This window comes from Budorcas taxicolor, chromosome 2 (genome assembly GCF_023091745.1).
Source record: "Budorcas taxicolor isolate Tak-1 chromosome 2, Takin1.1, whole genome shotgun sequence".
Classification (NCBI taxonomy): Eukaryota; Metazoa; Chordata; class Mammalia; order Artiodactyla; family Bovidae; genus Budorcas; species Budorcas taxicolor.
In genome coordinates, this window is record NC_068911.1 from 150504140 (window position 1) to 150521182 (window position 17043).

The 17043-nt window shown below is 54.2% G+C and overlaps 1 protein-coding gene across 3 annotated transcripts in view; it reads right to left on the bottom strand.

Annotated features, from left to right (window-relative positions):
• Positions 1-4727: 4727 nt before the first annotated feature.
• The window catches only part of TNS1 (tensin 1), a 214268-nt gene continuing 201952 nt past the window's right edge, over positions 4728-17043 (bottom strand). For all 3 annotated transcript variants that reach the window (XM_052655179.1, XM_052655187.1, XM_052655196.1), the window contains 6 exons: positions 16562-16639; positions 14509-14580; positions 14088-14256; positions 13307-13375; positions 12775-12807; positions 4728-9559 (listed from right to left, as the gene is read on the bottom strand). In XM_052655179.1, the coding sequence (XP_052511139.1) occupies positions 9415-9559; positions 12775-12807; positions 13307-13375; positions 14088-14256; positions 14509-14580; positions 16562-16639 (566 nt within the window). In that variant the 3' untranslated portion in view covers positions 4728-9414. The remainder of the gene's footprint in view (positions 9560-12774; positions 12808-13306; positions 13376-14087; positions 14257-14508; positions 14581-16561; positions 16640-17043) is intronic.

Sequence of the window (17043 nt, forward strand, 5' to 3'; positions counted from 1 at the left end):
TCCCAGCAAAACCAGAACCAAACCCAGCCGAGCCTGGAAGGCGCCGAGGGAGGACACCTCGGCGGCTCTCCGTGGCTGCAAGGTCCCGCCACACCTGCACTACCAGCTCCGGCCGGAAGAGGGGGCGCTCCCAGGCTAAGCCCGCAGCAGGGCCGGGGATGGAGACTGGGAGGGGGGCCCCTCGCCCTCGCAGGAACCCGGACCTCAGCCCTCCCAAAGCATCCTTTCCCTTAGCAGCAGCCCTCTCTCCCCTGACCCCCCTGCGGCCCTCACCTATGACACTGCGACGCCCAGCGAGGGCTGACCGTCTCCTCCAAGAGAGGCCATCGCACACTGGACTGCCAGCACCCCATCCTCCTCACGCCGTCTCTTCTCCAAGCCAAGCTCTTCTCCCCCAGCGGCAGCTCGCTCAGGTGCCATGTGCGGGGCGCACCCGGCCCTCCGGTGGGTCTGACCCACAGGACTCACCCGGGGTGCTCTCTCCCCTCTCTGATTGTGCCGGCTCTGCTAATTAACGCAGCAAGGGGTGAGCTCACGGTGGGGGCGGCCCTGGCCCATCGCTGGCCTGGTACCCCTGGTCCTGAACGCTCACTCGAGGTTTGGAAAGAAGGAAGGCATAGAGATGCCTACTGTGAAGACTCAGCACAGCCCACGGGGCCGAGTCTATTGAGTGTGTGTGTGCGTGTTCCTGCACTCACTGTTGGTGTTTTTAGAAGCAGTGTATCCTTTCCACATTTTGAACTGCTAGAAACTGTTGATACTAATAGTCATTCTCACCAATTAATGAGGGAAATCTAGTTCTTGAAAAGAAGGCCGACTTTGGTCTGGGCTTGCCGGGTGGCTCAGTGGCAAAGCATCTGTCTATAGTGCAGGAGCCATGGGTTGGATCCCTGGGTTGGGAAGATCCCCTGGAGGAGGGCATGACAACCCACTCCAGTACTCTTGCCTGAAGAATCCCATGGACAGAGGAACCTGGCGGGGGTACCAGTGAGGAGGAACTCCAGAGCTCCTGGAGTTCGATTCTCCAGGCCCTTCCCTCCCCATCGCTGTCTGTCTGCGGGCCCTGGAGGGCACATTCCCTCCAGAGACTGGCCCTTAGGAGGGTTGGGAACAGCCCAACCTGGGTGCAGGGGAGGGACACTTGGATGGCATTCTGCCCCAAGGAGGAAGGACGTGGGGAAGGGCTGACCATGGGAAGCCCACATCCATCCAGGGGGACCTCTCCCCACTCTGCTCTCCTCCCCCCCAACCCATCTCCAGTGCACACACCTGCCGTGGAAGAGTCCACCTAAGGAGCGCTGCCTGTAGAATCCCTGGGGAGAGATGGAAGACCCCAGCGCCCCAGCTGGACCTCAGACCAATTGACTCACCCTCTGGGTGGGACCCAGGCTCTGCTCCTTTTTAGCCCAGTCTGACAGTGAGTGTGAGACTCCTCACCTCCAGTCCCCAGCCCCACTCCCTGCCCCTCCTGCCCTCCCCTCAGCTGGTATTCCTGGCCCTTCCCGGGTCATACTCTGCTCACTCCCTGCACCATCTGCTGCAACAGGAGTTCCTGCTTGCCAGGGCCGGGCCTCACCCTAAGTGGGCCCCATCTCTGCAGGGGCTCCAGAATCCCATCAGCAGGGCAGGCCCCAGGGTGAGGCCTAGGGCGACTTAGCCCTGTGGAGACCCAAACAGGAGCACTGCAGTCCTGACGTTTCAGGAGGACCAAGGCAAGGCCTGGGCTCTGTATCTCAGGCCCTGGGGTCGAGTCCCAGCTGTGTGATGCTTGGACTTCGGTGGCCGTGCAGGCTTCCTGGGGGTCTTCTTAACATGAAGATTCTGGTCCGCAGGTCTGAGGTGGGACTAAGAGCTCCCAACCTTCTAATAAGCTCCTGGCCGATGCTTAGGCTGACAGAGTGGGGGCTACACTTTTTACAAGAAATGAGAAGATTTTTAGAATTCTGCTCCATGTTGCACGGCAGCCTGGATGGGAGGGGGGTTGGGGGGAGAATGGATACATGTATTTGTATGGCTGAGTCCCTTGGCTGTTCACTTGAAACTATCACAACATTGTGAATCAGCTATCCCGATACAAAATTAAAAGTTCAAAAAAATTTTTTAATTAAAAAAAGAAGAAGCGAGAAAGTCCTTTAGGTTTTCCATGTACTAAGGTGAGTCACAAGCAGCCCCCTCCCCACCCCTCCCTCAGCTGCAGCCCTTTGCCCTCCTCAGGGCACCAGGAGCGCAGCTGGCCCCACCCTGCTTCACTGTTTAGGTCCCTCCCAGCCAGGCTAGCTCAGTCAGGCGCACAAGCCTGGTTCTCGTCCCCTGTACCAGGGCCAGCCTCGGGCACCCACATGGCTCCACAGCTGGGGAGCCTCAGAGGGTGCCCTCCATCACACACCAGGAGCCCTGGGCCACTCCCCAGGAAGCCCCCGCAACTGCCCAGCCCTTGACCTCCTCCTGCCTGAGCAATGCCATCAGTGTGCTCTCCTGCCTGCCCATTGCTCATCAGTCCGTCTTCTCCATCTTTTCCTTCTGATGAGAACCGTGGGAAGAGGAAGAGGTGTGAGCTAGGAAGTCAGCTCCCTGGGTTCTTAACCTGGCTCTGCCACTTGGCAACGTTATGGTTTTGAGCATTCTCTGAACCCCCATGAACCTGTTTCTTTCTCTGTAAAGTGAAGACAAGGACATAGCCCTTATCTCACTGGGTGTGTGCCTGTGAGAAAATACACACAGTGCTTAGCACTTCACAGGTGTGCTAAATACTGGCTGTCCCCAATAGTGACAAGCATCAGCTCTGCCCAGTTAGAAGCTACATGACCTCTCACAGCCTCAGTTTCCTTGTTTGGCGCATGAGTGTGACAACTCCTGCCACGTGGGTCCTTTGTGAAGATGAGACGGGATGAAGCCTAGCACAGGGTAGAATGCAGTGCGTGCTAATCGTCTGTCACGGGTGGGGTATCTGTGTGCTCACACGTCCTCGTCCCTGAGACCGGCAGTTCTCGAAATCTCGTCTGGGACCTCAGAGATCCCCTGAGACCCTTTCCAAGGTATTGTAAAGTCAAAACTATCAAAGGTAACTTCTTAATAATACTGAGTTGTTGCTTGTCTTTTTCACTCTCCTTCTCCCACGAGTGTATGGTGGCGTTTTCCAGAGGAGCGAATGTGTAACATCACAACACAGGGAGAACAGGAGTGGATAGGAGAGCCCAGCTGGCTTCTGCTAAGCCAGGCATGAAAGAGGCTTTTCAGAAATGCTAAACAGTGTCTTCTTTCTCACTCATTCCTTTTAGTTTTAGAGAATATCATTTTTCATAAAAATGTTGTTTATGTGAACGTGTGGTGAGTTTAATATTGCTGTGGAAGTGAATAAACATTTTTAAATGTTTTCAGTTTTAACTCATAATATGGCAACTATAGAAAGAGATAATCCATGTGAACAAAAGCTCTTTGAGGTCCTCAGCGATTCTTTTTTTAATTGTTTGTTCATTTATTTATGGCCGCACTGGGTCTTCACTGCTGCACACGGGCTTTCTCTGGTTGCAGCAAGCGGGAGCTACTCTCTAGCTGCAGAGAGAGAGATGCTCATTGCAGTGGCTTCTCTTGTGGCAGAACACAGGCTCTAAGGCGCGTGGGCTCAGTAGTTGGGGCATGTGGGCTTAGTTACCCCACAGCATGTGGAATTTCCCTGGACCAGGAATCGAGCCTGTGTCTCCTGCATTGGCAGGTGGATTCTTGACCAGTGAGCCACCGGGGAAGTCCTCCTCAGTAATTTTTTTAATGTCAAGGAGTCCTTAGACCAAATAGTTTGAGAAGGCTGCCATGTGTCATGGTCCTCACTGTGCTGGCCACACGGGGGTCTCAGCACACACTCGCCCAAATCAGCTCATCCAAGCTCAAATCAACTCAACAGGGACCTGCAGTTGATGTTCTGTAAGAGTCTCTGAGATCTCCCAAGGAGCGCTGCACTGTGCTAGCACGCCGCACTGCAAACCTTACGAATTCTAGAGAATTTACCCAGGACCACAAGGCTGGGTGTCCAAGTGAGATACACACCTGCTGTCTAGTTGGCAGCCAGAGGTTTTCCTAGCAGCCTCTGTTCCCCCATCCTCTGATAAACCTCACCCCTTCAGGGACCAACACTGCCCCATTCTCAGCCCCAGTGGTTCAGAAGGCTCCAGAGACAGTCACGTGACCCAGACCCAGTCGGAGAGGTTGGTTCAGAACTAGCTACGTGACCCAATCAGGGTCTATCAGCCAGTGAACATTTGTCCCAAGTTGTCGTTGAAAACACTGGGAGAAAAGAGCTCTCTTTTCATTGGTAGGATGAAAGCCTGGGGCCTCGAGGGGCCATATTCTAGAGCATCTGATGGTGCCACTCCTGAGACAGGGGTTGCCTGAGAATTAAGCCAAATTTGGAAACAAATTCCTGCTCCTACCATTTGAGCACCTGGATTCAGCTGTGCTTGGACCTCCTGATCATGTGTGCCGGCTAACACCTTTTTTCCCTTAAATCAATGAGTTGAGTTTCTCTTCTAGCTAAGAGTCTGAAAAACCCATTGTAATCAGACCCAAGACCTGGCTGGTGGGGAAGTTTTGGGAGAACTTGGGGTGAGTCATCCCCCAGCAGCATCCCTGAAGCCCACCACAGGCCCGGAGCCTGGGTGGGACACTCTTGCCCACTGGAAGCACAACAGAGCCCCTTTCCCAACAACAGAGCTAGTTAACAACACACAGATTTTTCTTTCACTTTATCATTTATAAAGCCATACAATGGATCGCAAAGAAACAGAGCAGCTGTACAGGAGTGAAACAGCTTCAGTGTACAATACATTCATATCCAGGATAAGTAGCGTACATCAGGGTTTATACAAGGTGACAGAGGTTACAGGCACAAAGATACAAAATAGAAAGTATATTTCCATCTATATAAATACACAGCCAGGGGAACGGGAGGATGCTGGGTTTTTCCCGCAGAGGGTCTGGGAGGCAGGGGCAGGAGTGGGGGTAAGGAATTCCTTACATCTGTTTTGAATGGCATGTCAGAGAGGAGAGAGGTGGGGAAGCAGCATGCCCGCACACACGTGCTCTCTCTCACACAGACACGAACCACACGTGGGCACACGGGAGAGTCTCTGGCTGCTGAACACTGATTAGAAACAAAAGTGGGCTGTCCTTCTACAGTTAACCTTGCTGCTGGGAAGCGCCCAGGTGTGGGAAGTAGACAGAGGCCCTCCAACATTTCGGCCATCTGAGGACAGAGGCGCACCGCTGTGTGGCTGATCCCCATCGCCACTGACACTGAGATTCCCCCGGTCGGGGGACCCTACAAGCCTCGCCTCCCGATTCCTCTCGTCACTGGGTGATAGTGAACTTGACATCCCATTGCCCACCACCTCCAACCCAACTCCTAAGTTCCCTAAAGAGACAAGCAAAATATGCGCACACACACACACCCACACTTGCACACACGCGCACACACTTTCTGTGTTACCACTGGCCAGGGCACTCCAGTCTCAGGATGCCAGGGCCTGGACCCGGGTGAAGAGTGGCCCCGGGATGCTGCCCCCACAGCCTCTCCCAGGACCCCAAGGGTGGGGAGATGTAGATAGAAGCAGCAGGACGCCCTTAGAAAAGCCATTGGCCCCCTTGATTCCCCCAGACTCTGAAGCTGGAAAAGACCAAAGCCGGGGAGAGGGCCCAGGAGACAGAGCTGGTGACAGTGCAGGAAAAGGGAGCAGAGACGGTGGTCTAGGTACAGACTCGTCCACAGACCCCTGGTGGTGTAGGGGGTCTGCCCAACCTCTGCTCGGCCCATCTGAGTGGGCAGAAGAATGCCCAGCTCATCTCCCTTCGGGGACCCCCTTTCAGAGAATCACATCTGTTCCACCAGCTCCCCCTTATAGTCATGCAACCACGGGGCCCCCACCTATCCTGTCTGTCTCTGACACACCCAGGGATCCCTCCAAACCCTGCCAGGGGAGAAGGAATCCTGGCAGTCCACAAGCATCTGGAACTGATGTGGGAGAACTGCCAATGAGGCCCTGGGTCAAAGGGCCTTTCCCAAATCTAGGACACAAAATCTTTGTCCCTGGAACACCTGGCTGGAGGCGGGGCAGCCAGAACACCATGATTGCAGGGCAGGGGCATCGCTCACTCCTGGGGCTCCATCCAGCAGCCCCCTTCCTCCCCCATTCCCATGCCCAGTCCTCCCCTCTGGCTCCATCTGGGAAGGGCCGCCTGAACCTGGCTGGGCCTCTGTCCCTGCTGAATGGGAGGGCTGTCACTTCCCTGCCCCACCCCCTCCCCCACCAGATACCATACAGGGCAGCTACGGCATACTGCCTCAGAGGCCTGACTGCACAGCAAGATGCAGGCTGGGCCTGGGGCTGCAGCCCGAGCCTGCCTGGGGTCTCCGTCCCTGCCTCCCAAACTGACCAGGGCCTCCTGCCTATGCCTCCCAGTCCCTTTCCCAACCCCCACTCCCCAGCCCACTTTCAAGACCAGAAGAGGCACTCTCCTGGCTGACAAATAGATTCAACAATAAACAGCAAGGAAGATTGAGGGGGAGGAGTGGGGAGAAAAAAGGATAAACATTTACACAATAATAACAATACTCATTAAAAGTGCTTTCTTTTAAAGGAAATCTTTGGCAAGAACATACTGCAATGCTATGGTGTGTGTGGGTGTGTGTGTGTGTGTGTGCGTGTGCGTGTTGTGTGCATGTGTGCACATGTGCAGGGCGCACGGGCCTAACCTGTGAGACACGGAGGGTTACAGTGTCTTCCCAAGCGCTGTCTGACCCACAGATGAGGCTGCGGTGGAGATTGGGGTAACCCTTCCCCATCGTTCTTCTGGACAGGCCACATGCTAGGAAACTGGCTCCTTCCAGAAGCATGTGGGGCAGGGGGTGGATCAGCTTTCGAGCATCTCCTGGGGCCTTCCCAGAGTCGCACATGGTTCAGGCCTGAGTAGGGTGGGGTCTGGCTGGTCGTGCCTGGTGGTGGGCTGCAGGTGGGCGGTGGAAAAGCGCGCGTGAGGGGTCTGACGCTTCGCCCGGCCATCCAGACCAGGAGGAAAGAGTCCCCGGGCAGTCCAGTGGGAGATTTACAAAAGAAGTAGGTGGGGATATCCTCTTCTGTCTGGGAAGAGAGTTGGGGTTAGGTAGGGAACGAAAGAGGGGAAATCGGGGTGTCTGGCTTGAAGGCCTCAGGGGGAGGAGCCCCTGGGATGAACCTTGGTCACCAAGAACAAGGTTCCCATCTTTGGAAAGTGGGGGGGAGCGCTCCCCGCCATCTTCAGACGCTCTCCTTTCCAACTCCCTGAAACAGAACGGCCACACAGATACAGCTTCTTGGAAAAGAAAAACTACAAGACGCACACGTCACCCACGCCCACCACGCGCACCCATGTCCCCGCAGGCTCACACACCTGCCCTTGCAGGGCCCGCAAGGAGGCGGGCAGCTCCCCCGGCGTCTCTGGGGTCTGACAGCCGGGCCTGGGCTTGCCAAAAATGAGAAGGGATGCAGGGGGTGAAACACGCGCACCCCCTCTCCGCTGAGCCCCCATCAGAGTCTAGGGAAGGCCAAGGCCTGGTCCAGGAGACCCCTGATTGCTCCAAGGATGAAGGCCCTGACCTTTCAGGCTTCGCTTAGAGTACAGAGACGGAAGGGGATTGGACTATGCTGGGGAGGCAACAAAGCAGTATGGGAAAATAATAAATACTTCTTGTCAATTTGCCTATTCTTTTTTTTTAACCTTTTCTTATATTTTATTAGCTTACAGATTCTGTCAGTATGTCTCACATATATATTATATATATTTATATATCAGTACAGTGCCTCTCTCTAGGGAACCCAGAGGCTTAAAAAGGATGGAGTCCTGGTGGATTTTTCCATACAGCTTAGAGTGCTTGGGTGGTGGTCAGGGGGTTCCCAGTTGCCCAGCTGGACTCTCAGCCCTTTGACCGAAATAAATGTGTGCCTTCTGCCCTCTGGTCCATGGCAGCTGGGCTTTGGAGGAGAAACAAGGGAGCAGGGTGGGGAGCAAGGCTTCGGTGTCAGAGCAGGCCATGTGGTACGCAGCGAGCAGCCCCCAGAGCTCTGGCCAGCTCCCCTGGACAGCCCAGCAAAATTAGACCCCCAAACCCTTACAGAGGGGGGCACAGGAACTACAGGGGTCTCCCCTGGGTCTCGCCAAGCAGGGCTTCTAGAAGCAGGTCCCGGGATGAGCCCCAACACGGGGATCCCACAGGACAGAACAGGGCAGGGCAGGGCAGGAAGGCTCGATCCCCAGCACCCTAAAGGCATCCTGAACACGGGGCACATCTGAGAATGGCTGATTTGGGACACAAAAGCCAAGAAGGGGCTGAGGACTGGGAGCGACGGGAGCCCCCATCTGCCCCAAGCCTGGGCCACACGCCTCAGGAAAGGCTCCCCAAGCTGGGCAGCCACCCTTCCTGAGGGGTCTCTTCCGCAAAGCCCTGGACACATCTGTCCTCATCTTCTCAAACCATCGCCCCAGCCTCCAGGTGCCGGCAGGTCAGGAGGAATGCTACAGCACGGCCAGCCCCACTCCATGGGGGTCTCCGCTGAGGAGAAAGGGTTGGCGGCCCTGAAGGCTGTTAGGGCAGGTGCAGGGACCAGGAAAGTCCATTATCTACAATGCAGGGTGCCCGAAGGGAAGGGGACTTACGCCTCCTCCTTGCTGCCCTGTTACCCCACCCCCGACTCTTTCTTTCTTTGGACGGTGTGTACATGTGTGTGCAAACACAGGGGACAAGTACACCTGTTTATAATTCTAGCTGAGAGGCAAACAGAAATCAGTGAGTGAGGATGTGGGCGTGGCCATATATACACCCCATAAGCACACCCACAAACTGTACATCGGAGGCAGAGCAGAGAGACCTTAGGTGCCTGGGGTCTGAGACACTTTCAGAAGCAAAAGTTCTGCCATCGGACGTCCCATGCGGGCTCTTTTTGGTTTGGTGATCTACCCCAGAGGTGGCCAGAGAAAGATTCTCCACGGGATTTCTCCTTGTAAAGCAGTTGGGTTAGGGAGGAAGAGCTTTTCCATTTTCATTCAAAACGTGGGTCTCCAAGGAGATCAGTCCTGTCTCCCCCGAGGAGCTCCATCAGAGGGTGGAGGGGGACTTTGGTGGACCTGGTGAGTTTTGGAGGCTCTGGGGGTTTCGCAGTATCTGTCTCCCCAGGGGAATCTGAGTTATTCTCCTCCATCTCTTTCTTTCTTCCTCTCTCTCTCCCCTGCCCCGCTCAATTCACTTCCGTCTCCCACATGACACTTTCTTCTCTCCTTCTCCAAAATGGCCCCAAGTCCTCCTTCTGGATTCAAGGATGGTCGGGATTTATAGGTCCCCTCCCCACACGCCCCATCCCAGCGGCCCTGGCCCCTGACAAGGCCGGCGGGGGCTCATCTCCTCTGGCTGGCATTCAGCATGACCTTGGAGACAAAGCTGACGATGGCGGAGGCCGGCTGGCTGGGGTCAAGCTCGGCAAAGAGGTGGCAGGCGTTGTCCGTGGCGCTCCCCTGTTTCCGGGCCACAAAACCGAAGAGCCTGCAGGGGCAGGAGACAGGTGACAGGCGTGAGTGGGGAGCAGGAGGAGCCCCGGGCCTTGGCGAGGCACCCGGGGGAGCAGGCTCCTCTTCGCTCCCTTCCCCGTCTTTCCCCACCTCCCCGAGCACTGGGCACTGAGGGTGATGCACACGAGAAACCCTTCTTCCCTTCACCAGCAAGGAACCAGCACTGGAGATGGCACGTCACTTGTTCCAGCAGAAATTCCCCCTGGCGGGGGGCAGGCGAGAAGGAGGAGGCGCTGGAGGCGAACGAGCGACCAGACAGCAAGAGGTGGGGATGACGCCAAAAATAAAACGGAACATTCCTCAACCAGCTTCTCCCGGCCCGGCCCTGCCACACCCCTGGCCGACTGTTCTTACACACAACACATAAACAAAACGCCATCTGCCTGTCAAAGGGCTCGTCCTCAGACACCACAGAGGGTCGGGGAGACCAAAGGACGAGAGGCCACTGTGCCCCACCACATATACACACGTACACACACACACACTTTTCCTGTGCTCTAGAGAATGGGAAGGGGGCGGGCCCCCACACCTGTTCCCACACCCCGACTCCCCACACTGGAACTGGTGTAACCAAGCATTCTCTCTTTGCAAAACAGAGTTAAAAATATGAGCGCAGAGAACAGAATGTGAGCTCAAGTCCCCTCCCAGTCGGCACGTTGCTAATTCAAGCTGGATGGGGAAATCAGGACAGCTGGGGATTCCAATGGAAACCCCTCGCCCAGGACTGGACACAGCAGCTAAAATTAGCCAGGCTGGGTCCGGCTTGCCATCCCGTGCACACATGCGTGTGTACACACACACATACACACAGACGGGGCTTCCCACAGCTTTGCTCTTCCCAAATGTGTTTCAGGGGTTGAATCGACCCAGTCAGCTCAGCCTGGTGTGACCATCTGCACAGGAGGCAGGGAAGGTTGGGTCTGTGGACCACACCCAGAGCCCCTTCCCCAGCCTTGCAGGAGTTGAGGGGTGGGGGGCGTCCTCAGTGCAGTGGAGGGAGCCGAGGGCAGAGGGCTCCGAGCTGCCCGCATGACAGCGAGCCAACCCCAGCTCGCTTCTGCCAAGATGAGAGCCACTCAACCTCTCAGGCCTGAACACTGCCCACCTGCCCTCCCTTGGTGTTTATTTAAGCTCCATAGGTCCCTGGGCCAGCTCAACTGTAGGCCAAGCTCTTTCTCTGCTTGGAGGAGTGGATGCAGGCAAGAAACCTCAGCCCCAAGGGCAGAGAGGAGCATGACAAGCACCCGAGAGGAAGCACCTCCTTAAATGCGGGGCCTGGGGCATCTCACTGGCCTCACCCTGGTCCAGCCCTGAGCTCTCCTGGGCCTCAGCCAGGGTGAGTCATAAGGAAGCTCCACACAAAACCTGCTTTTAAATAAGGAATTTCCAGACCTGGGACCAACCTGCTTCAGTCCCTGACCCATCTCCCACTCGCAGGGCCTGGTGGTGAGTAAGGATAAGACCCTTCAAACAGAGAGCTCTGGCCTCCTTACTGGCAGAAGGGACTCAGAGACCCTAATAACTGTGAGTCTCAGAGGTGGATGAGACAGAAGGGTGGCAAGCTTCGAGAGGAATTGGACACCGGGGCCTCCTTGCAGCTGTATGTGACCATGGGCCAGGAGAGGTTTCCTCCATCCCTCACAGCCCCTCTGGACACCCCCAGAGGGAGATTCATCGTGCCAATGCTGGTCAGTTCTACTCATCTGGACCATGGTGGCCTCACTGGGCCTCCTCCTCACTCTCCATCTCTCTGCCTCCATCTTTTCATTTCTTTCTTTATGCAGTAGACACAGCCCTGCCCTCAGGAGCCCGCAGTCTGGTGGCTTCCCTTTCCCATCCCCATGAAATCACCTCTCTCCTACCCACTGCACCCATTTCTACCTGTCTTATAAAACCTGTTTTTAAATACAGGTTCTTTCCCCAGGTGGCGCTGGTGGTAAAAGAACCCATCTGCCAATACAGGAGGCAGGAGATATAAGAGACATGGGTTCAGTCCCTGGGTTGGGAAGATCCCCTGGAGGCGAGCATGGCAACCCACTCCAGTATTCTTGCTGGAGAATCCCATGGACAGGTACAGTCCATAGGGTCTCACAGAGTCGGACACGACCAAGCTACTAACACTTTTCCCCAAATCTCTCCCTGCCTGGAAGCACTCTGCCTCATGATACCACAGATGTGAGCTGTCCCCTCCTGACATGCCTCATTCAGCAGTGGTTGTAATTTTCTTTTTTTAACAGTGAAAGTTTTCTTTCTCTAAAGCCAATCTCATATGAAGTCTGGATATGTAAAGGCGACGACAGTATTTATGACAGTAGGTGTAACAATTCAACAGCATAACATGGACCTACAATAAAATCAACCAGGAAAAATGGGGCTGTCTGGATATGCCTGACAAAGTACAAGGTGGAATTATAGACCTCTTTGAGTCTTATTCAGCTCTAGTAGCCAGCCTATTCCCATGTATTGTTTTGTTTTACTGAGAAAAACTCTGATTCATGCTGATAAATAACCATAAATCACAGCAGGGTTTTTCCTCCCCTCAAGCAGCCCAGTTACACCCAAGGAACCTGGGGTGTAACAGTGTGAAATCACAGTGTGAAAATCGCCGCAGCACCTTAGCCCGTTTTTACGTTTCTCTCATCTACCGCGCCAACGTCAGGCACCCAAGGGCAGAGCCAGCCTTCTGGTTGGCCTGAATTTTCCTAGGGCTGAGTTCCCTGGAAGCACTTACAAATGCTGAAATGGATGGAAAATTAACCAAAGGGCCACAAGGCTATCCCTGGAATTCTAGAAGGAATTCAGACCTCCCGGACTCGTGCGGTCCAATGAGGAGGCCGAGTCCACCAGGAAAGCGAGAATGGGAGTCAAGGAAGCCAAGATTGTGGCAGAAAAGATCATTTAAACAACCCCTGACCCACTGCCGTCACCTCCCAATAAAACTCTGGGTTTTCGATTCCCTTCCTCAGCCCCTGATGGTCTGGTTCTGGGAGCAGGACGGGGACAAGGCGGGAGGCTAGGCCTTCAGCCCCAGGCAGGAGGTCACAAACCTGGCTGCCTGGGCCAGCTTTTCTCCAGAGCCATCTTTTGCTTGCCCCCTGGTCCTGGAGTTTAACCTGCTCCCACACCCACCGCCCCCTGAGCCAGGGAGCACAAAAACCAGCCAGCCGGGTCGGGGAGAAGGACACTTACTTAGCAGGGGCACCTCCCTCCGTCTTCGTCCACCTAGGGAGAGAAAGAGGACACAGCGTAAACCACCACATCCCCCTCAGAGCCCAGCCCCAGCGCCCAGACCCCTGGGAAAGAGAGAGCCCCGGTGCCAGGGACCAGGGTCCCTAAAGACGATGCAGGGAGGGTGTTCACGTCGAGCAATGGAGCAAGCACTGTGGCCCGCTTCCCAGGGAGCTGTCCCCAGCACGGAGAGGGAGGCGGCTCCAAGTCAGCGGGGTGGAAGCAGGCATTTGAGTCCCCAGGAGGGCCTTCAAATTTGTGGGGGGAAATGTGAAAAGATGCCAACACAGCCACGCCACTCACAGTCCCACAGACATGGGCAGATCTCCAAATTGAGACAAGAATGCACACCCTTACCCTTGCAGCACACACATGAGTGCATACCCACACATGTGCACACACTCACACATGCACACACACACATGGATGCACACACACAGACTCCCAGGGTTGGAGAGATGGCTGGGAGGGCCAGTGTCCACATGAGACTTACTTCCTCTCCTGTGGATCCAGGTCACAGAAGGTCACGGTGTTGAGGGGGTAGTGTCGCCTAAAGAAGAGCCTGTGGCACACGCAACAGATAAACAGTAAGCGCTGAAGTGACTGCTCTTCCCCACCCCCCACTGCAGGCCGGCCACCACCTGTGGCTGTCACAGGTCGACACAACCTCTCCCTGATGAGCACGATGGCCTGGGCTACTCCCCTTGGGGACATAAAGCAATGCACAGGGACAGAGAGATGTGTCATAGAAATGTGTCCCAAATGCTAGAGACTAGGAAAAGAAGGAAGAAACTGGCCTTGAGGAAAGGGAAATGGGGGGACCCCGGAGGAGGAAGAAAAGGACCTGGGGCAAAAACATGAGAGAAAAGGTCTCTGCTCCAGAAAGCAGGGACTTTTACCAGTTGTATTTATAGCTATATAGCCAATGCAGGCATGTTTGTAGAAGGAAGGAAGAATGGATGGATGAATGGATGAACAGATGGATGGATGGATAGAGGGAGAAAAATGAATGAAAGGGAAAAACGGGTGGGGAAGATGGAGGCAGGATGAATGGATGCAGGAATGGATAGATCAATTGGTGAGTGGGTGAGCGAGTGGATGGATGGGTGGGCAGGTAGATGGATGGGTGGATGAGTGGATGGGTAAGTGGATGGATGGCTGGTTAGATAGGCAGAAGGGATCAATCAGCTGGTGAGCAGGTTGGTACATGTATGGATAGATGGGTCACAAGGCAGTGGGGTTGCCCAATACAGAAACAAGCAGCAGAGTCTTACTTTCTCTGGTTGTCAGTCAGTGTAATTCCCTGGGCAGAAACTTTGAAGTGAACGATGGTGGCAGCTGGTGTGGGGTCAGCAGCCAGGGTCTCAGAAGTGGCTTTGGAGATGGCCTGTGGCCCAGTGAGTGACTCCATGTCCACGGAGTTGACGAAGAGCACATTGCAGGCTGGGAAAAAACCCACCCAAGGAGGAGTCATGGGGGCCGCAGTGGGTGGGGGCCATCCCCAGGTCCTCTTTTCAGGGAGAAGGCAGCAGATGAATTTCAGGCCAGCCTTGGACCAAGGCATCGCACACAGAAATGTGGTCTGCCTGGTGACCTCTGGGTCTGGGAGAGACATCCAGCCTGCACCTGCAGGAGGGTCCAGGACCAGGGGGAGGAAAGGTCTGGGCAGGGATCCCGTCTGGGGTGCTCACTCACCTGCCCCTTGCTTCAGCAGGTCACTGGTTGAATTGGCAGGGCCCGAGCTATCTTTCGATTCATCTGTGGGGTCTGAGACAAAAATTTAATTCAGCTGGTAATTAAAACCCCAGAGCTGGAAAGAAGCACAGGGTTGGCCAAGCCTCAGGCTAGCTCTGCAAATACTTCGCGCAACAGATACTGCTTCTCATAACCAGCCTTGCCAGTCAGCACGTGTATCCAGTTTGAACGTGCAGCGATTGCTCTAAGAATTCAGTACCCTGGTTGGGAGCTCTGGGGTCCCACAGAATCAGGTTCAGGCAATTATCAGCTATCTACAAAACAGAGGTGAAGATGAGAATACCCACTCATTGGATTTTTGAGATGCTCCATAAACAGTGTTAGTCCCTAATTAACAAAAAGCAAGCCTTTTGATACGGTTGTTTTGCATCAACATGTGTCTGTGTAGACTAGTAAACACTCTAATTCATTAAACCACAAGGCAGCACAACTATAATTTCAACAGTAATAAGAACTGAGCACGGTGGTGCTAGTGGTAAAGAACCTGCCTGCCAATGCAGGAGGCATAAGAGATGGGAGTTCAAGCCCTGGGTCACGAAGATCCCGTGGAGGAGGGCATGGCAACCCACTCCAGTATTCTTGCCTGGAGAATCCCATGCACAGAGGAGCCTGGTGGGCTACAGTCCATAGGGCTGCAAGGAGTCCAACACAACTGAAGCAACTTAGCACGCAATTTATGCCAGCATTTCCTAGACTTTGGTATACAGGTTTGTTAAAACATGCATTTCTGGGCCCTACCCCAGAGTTTCTAATTAGCTGGAGCTCGAGAATATCTACATTTTTAACAAGTTCCCAGGGATGCTGATGCTGCCTCTCTGGGGACCATATTATGAGAACCACTGGTTTATATGATGTAAATAAATAGCAGTTATATAATTGTTAGGTTACTTTGGTAAATTCCTTAGAAATACAATTTAGTTAGTGTCTAAATCATGTGGTTAATGGAGCTATTTAAACAATATTTGAACTTTTAAGTTAATAACAGTAGTCAATTATCATTAATAATTCAATGAATTGAATTCGATACACAGAAATTGCCAAATAATATATTGGAGATTTTAAGTGTGGACATAACCCCAGGAGCTCCAAGAGAGACTGAAAGCAAGTCCCAGACACAATTCTGAATATTCCATTATTGGACAGAAAGCATGAGGAGCAGACACCCCAGTTCCTGGTTCCTGGAGCTCAAGTTCATGACCAGGTATATTCCTTTCCCCTCGTGGGAGCCCCATGTACCTGGGGCTGCACGAAGGATGGCTGTGTCATTGAAGAGTTTGGGGTGTCCATCGGCCCTCCTCCAAGGATGAGGCACCTCTCTGAGAGAAACTAAAAATCTCCTTCGCCAGCCCCAGTGTCACTCAAGTTCTCAGCCTGTATGTCTGGAGACTCTTGGGTTCCATGTTTACTTCCCACAATCAAGAGAGCTGACTCCTCCCATCAGCCCCACGTCCCTCCTGGCCACGCAAACCAAAAACTTCAGGGACGTCTTAGGCTTTCTGTTTCCTTCCCAAGCCACACACAGTGCAGCCACCTCTTCCTCTACGCGATCCCTCGAGTGCACATTTCCGTCTCCACTCAGACACCTGGACGCCCCATGGACTACCTCTGCCTTCCCCTCCCCCTTCCCTCGACCCTGCCCACTGACGCCCATCTCCTCCGCCCGACTCGGTCCTCCCTCAGTGGCTGTTTCCTGCTTCTAGTGCCTCCCCTGAGATGAGGCTTACTTCTGAGGACACAGGGATGAATTCTTAAAACCTCCAGAGAATTTTCCAGAACAATCTGGCAAGTCAATTATGTATGTTTCTGGAATTAAGCTTTTAAGTGAACTTTCTCTTCTTTTTTTATTAGAAAAAATAAAGCAGAGAGTGGTTTCGAGTTTCCCCAGATTGGCAGCATGACCCGTTTCCTCCAAGCCTGGCCCACGTTCTGGAGCAGCTGGCTGGGGGCTGAGACACAGAGGAGGCAAGGAGGGCGAGGAGTCTCAGGTTCCTACCTCGGTTTGGAATGACCAGCTTGCAAGGCAGGGCCAGCGGGATGATGGAGTGCTGGTAGACCAGGGCAGACAGAGATCCTGCAGAGAGAGAGCCCGGCAGCAGCAGTGTTATTGGGAGCAGGTTGCGGGCACTGGGAGGATCAGTCCACCCACCCCATCCCACCATCCATAATCTTCCACTTCCTTACTACCTCTCCCTCATGCTACCCACAAAGCTGAAACTTCACTCTCTCTTGGTTAGCAAGATCCAAGGGGGACGATTCTAAAGGCTCACTCTGGGCATCAGAAGGGTACCCTACAGCTTTCCTTTATTGACAGTTACACCCAGCATCTCTCCTATGTCCCTCCCGCTGCCAGGGCCCCTCTCAGGAGAGTGTAGCAGAAGTGTCAGAGGATGGCGGGATCAAATCCACACTGAGGAACTTATAAGAGGTGTGTCCCTGGTAAGTCTAACTCCGACGAACCTCAGTTTCCTCGTGTGT